The following is a 1964-nucleotide window of genomic DNA, read 5'->3' on the forward strand; positions in this document are numbered from 1 at the left end:
GAGGGTCAAGGAAGCAGTAACCAAGGACTTGAAGATAAGGGAACTATTGATCAAGACCTTGAAGATGAAGTTATCCATGAACTTAAAGGCAATGTTTCTGATTCAATCAGACAAAGGAAACATTTCCTTAACAATGAAGCTACTACTCACCAAGAAGATAGAGCCAAAATCAACCATGTTGGCTAGACTTTCCTTGAATTTTTTTTCCTAGAACAGTTTGGTAGAGTAGGCCAGATTGCTTGTCAATCAAGCAAATATTTCAGCATGTGATGTATTATTTTTCTTTCGTTTATTTTAGTTGAGAGTGAATTGGTTAAGTTAGTTTTGTTTTAGTTAGAGAGGATGCCATCTTTATCATCCTATAAATTGTATCATTCACTCAATTTTACAATTAATAAAAATTAGAGCAATTTTATTCACTTCTATTCAATTTTTCTCTGTTTTTTTACAAGTTATCTTCCATTTTTTCATCTCTTGTTCATCATCTTTTGTTCATCATGAAGTATCATGTTTTAAGATGGTATCACAGCATCAATTGATGCTCTGCTGCGCATGCTCCATTCTGTTCTTACTTACCTTCTTTTCTTTCTAAACCTTTTTATCCTCATTTCATTCAAAAATGGCCAATATTGTAGGCATCATGAACTCCCTTACTGATCCCTTCAGTCCCTATTATTTGCATCCAGATGAAAGTCCGGGATGTAGTCTAGTGAAGGAACATCTATCAGGAGCCAACTATCACCTTTGGTCAAGGGATATGTTGATGGCACTCAAACCAAACCCTAATGATCCCAACTTTGGAACATGGGACAGATGCAACACCTTGGTGATGTCTTGGATTAACCATTCACTAGATCATGACATTGTGCAGAGTGTTCTATGGCTTGAAAATGCCTATGACATATGGAAAAATCTCAAAGAAAGGTATTATCAAGGTGACATATTTCGCATATGTGATTTGTAGGAACAACTATATACTACCAAGCAAGGAAATCAATCCATAGATCAATACTACACTTAGTTGAAAAGTTCTTGGAAAGAGTTGGATAATTTCAAACCACTCACATCCTGCAATTGTGCAAGCAGATCCTATAGAGAGGAAGATTATGTGGTAATATTTTTAAAAGGGATCAATGAGAAATATTTGGGTGTTAGATCCCAAATAATGCTCATGGATCCCCTACCTAACATAAACAAGGCCTTTTCTTTACTTATGCAGCAAGAAAGGCAATTTGCTCTCTCCTCTAATGAGCCAAGAATATTCAACAGTACCAGTGATAATTCTACTGGAAGAGGAAGGTATAGAGGAAGAGCTTTAAGAGGAGCTGGAAGAAGCTCTAGAATTGGCAACATGAGAGGAAAAGTATCAAATTCTAAAGTCTGCACTTTCTGCAACAAGGTTGGACATACCATAGATGTGTGCTACAAGAAACATGGCTTTCCTCCTCATTACAAGTTCAGCAGCAATGTCAACAATATAAGTAGCTCTGTTGATAATGACACAACCAACACACTCACTGAAGAAGAACACCTCATAGGCTTTACTCCTGCTCAACATAAAGCCATTCTAGTCATTTTAAAGGAGCCTACAAATCACAGCAACAATCAGATCAATACAATTTCGTTGGCTGACTCAGGTTAGGGGAAATTCTCAGGTAATTCTCATAACCTATCTAACAAGTTGAATAAGGAAGATCAGATAATTGACACTGGAGCAATAGATCACATTTGTCACTCCTTGTTAAGATATCAATCTTTCAAGAAAATAGACCATGTGATCATTAAGATGCTTGATGGAAACCAAATTGCTACTGCCATATTTGGAACAATTATATTTTCTAATGATCTTTACTTGAGTGATGTGTTCTATATACCTAAGTTCTCTTTTAACCTGATATTTGTTTCCAAGCTTACCAAGAGCCTCAAATGTTTTATGATTTTCTCTAAAACCAACTGTAAAATAT

At 35.8% G+C, this 1964-nt stretch overlaps 1 protein-coding gene across 1 annotated transcript; it reads left to right on the plus strand.

Annotated features, from left to right (window-relative positions):
* Positions 620-1642, plus strand: LOC109361821. Its single transcript, XM_019607358.1, has 2 exons — positions 620-924; positions 1087-1642. Exons 1-2 carry the CDS (start codon positions 620-622, stop codon positions 1640-1642), a joined length of 861 nt encoding a protein of 286 aa, XP_019462903.1.

Source organism: Lupinus angustifolius, chromosome LG12, assembly GCF_001865875.1.
Source record: "Lupinus angustifolius cultivar Tanjil chromosome LG12, LupAngTanjil_v1.0, whole genome shotgun sequence".
Lineage (NCBI taxonomy): Eukaryota > Viridiplantae > Streptophyta > Magnoliopsida > Fabales > Fabaceae > Lupinus > Lupinus angustifolius.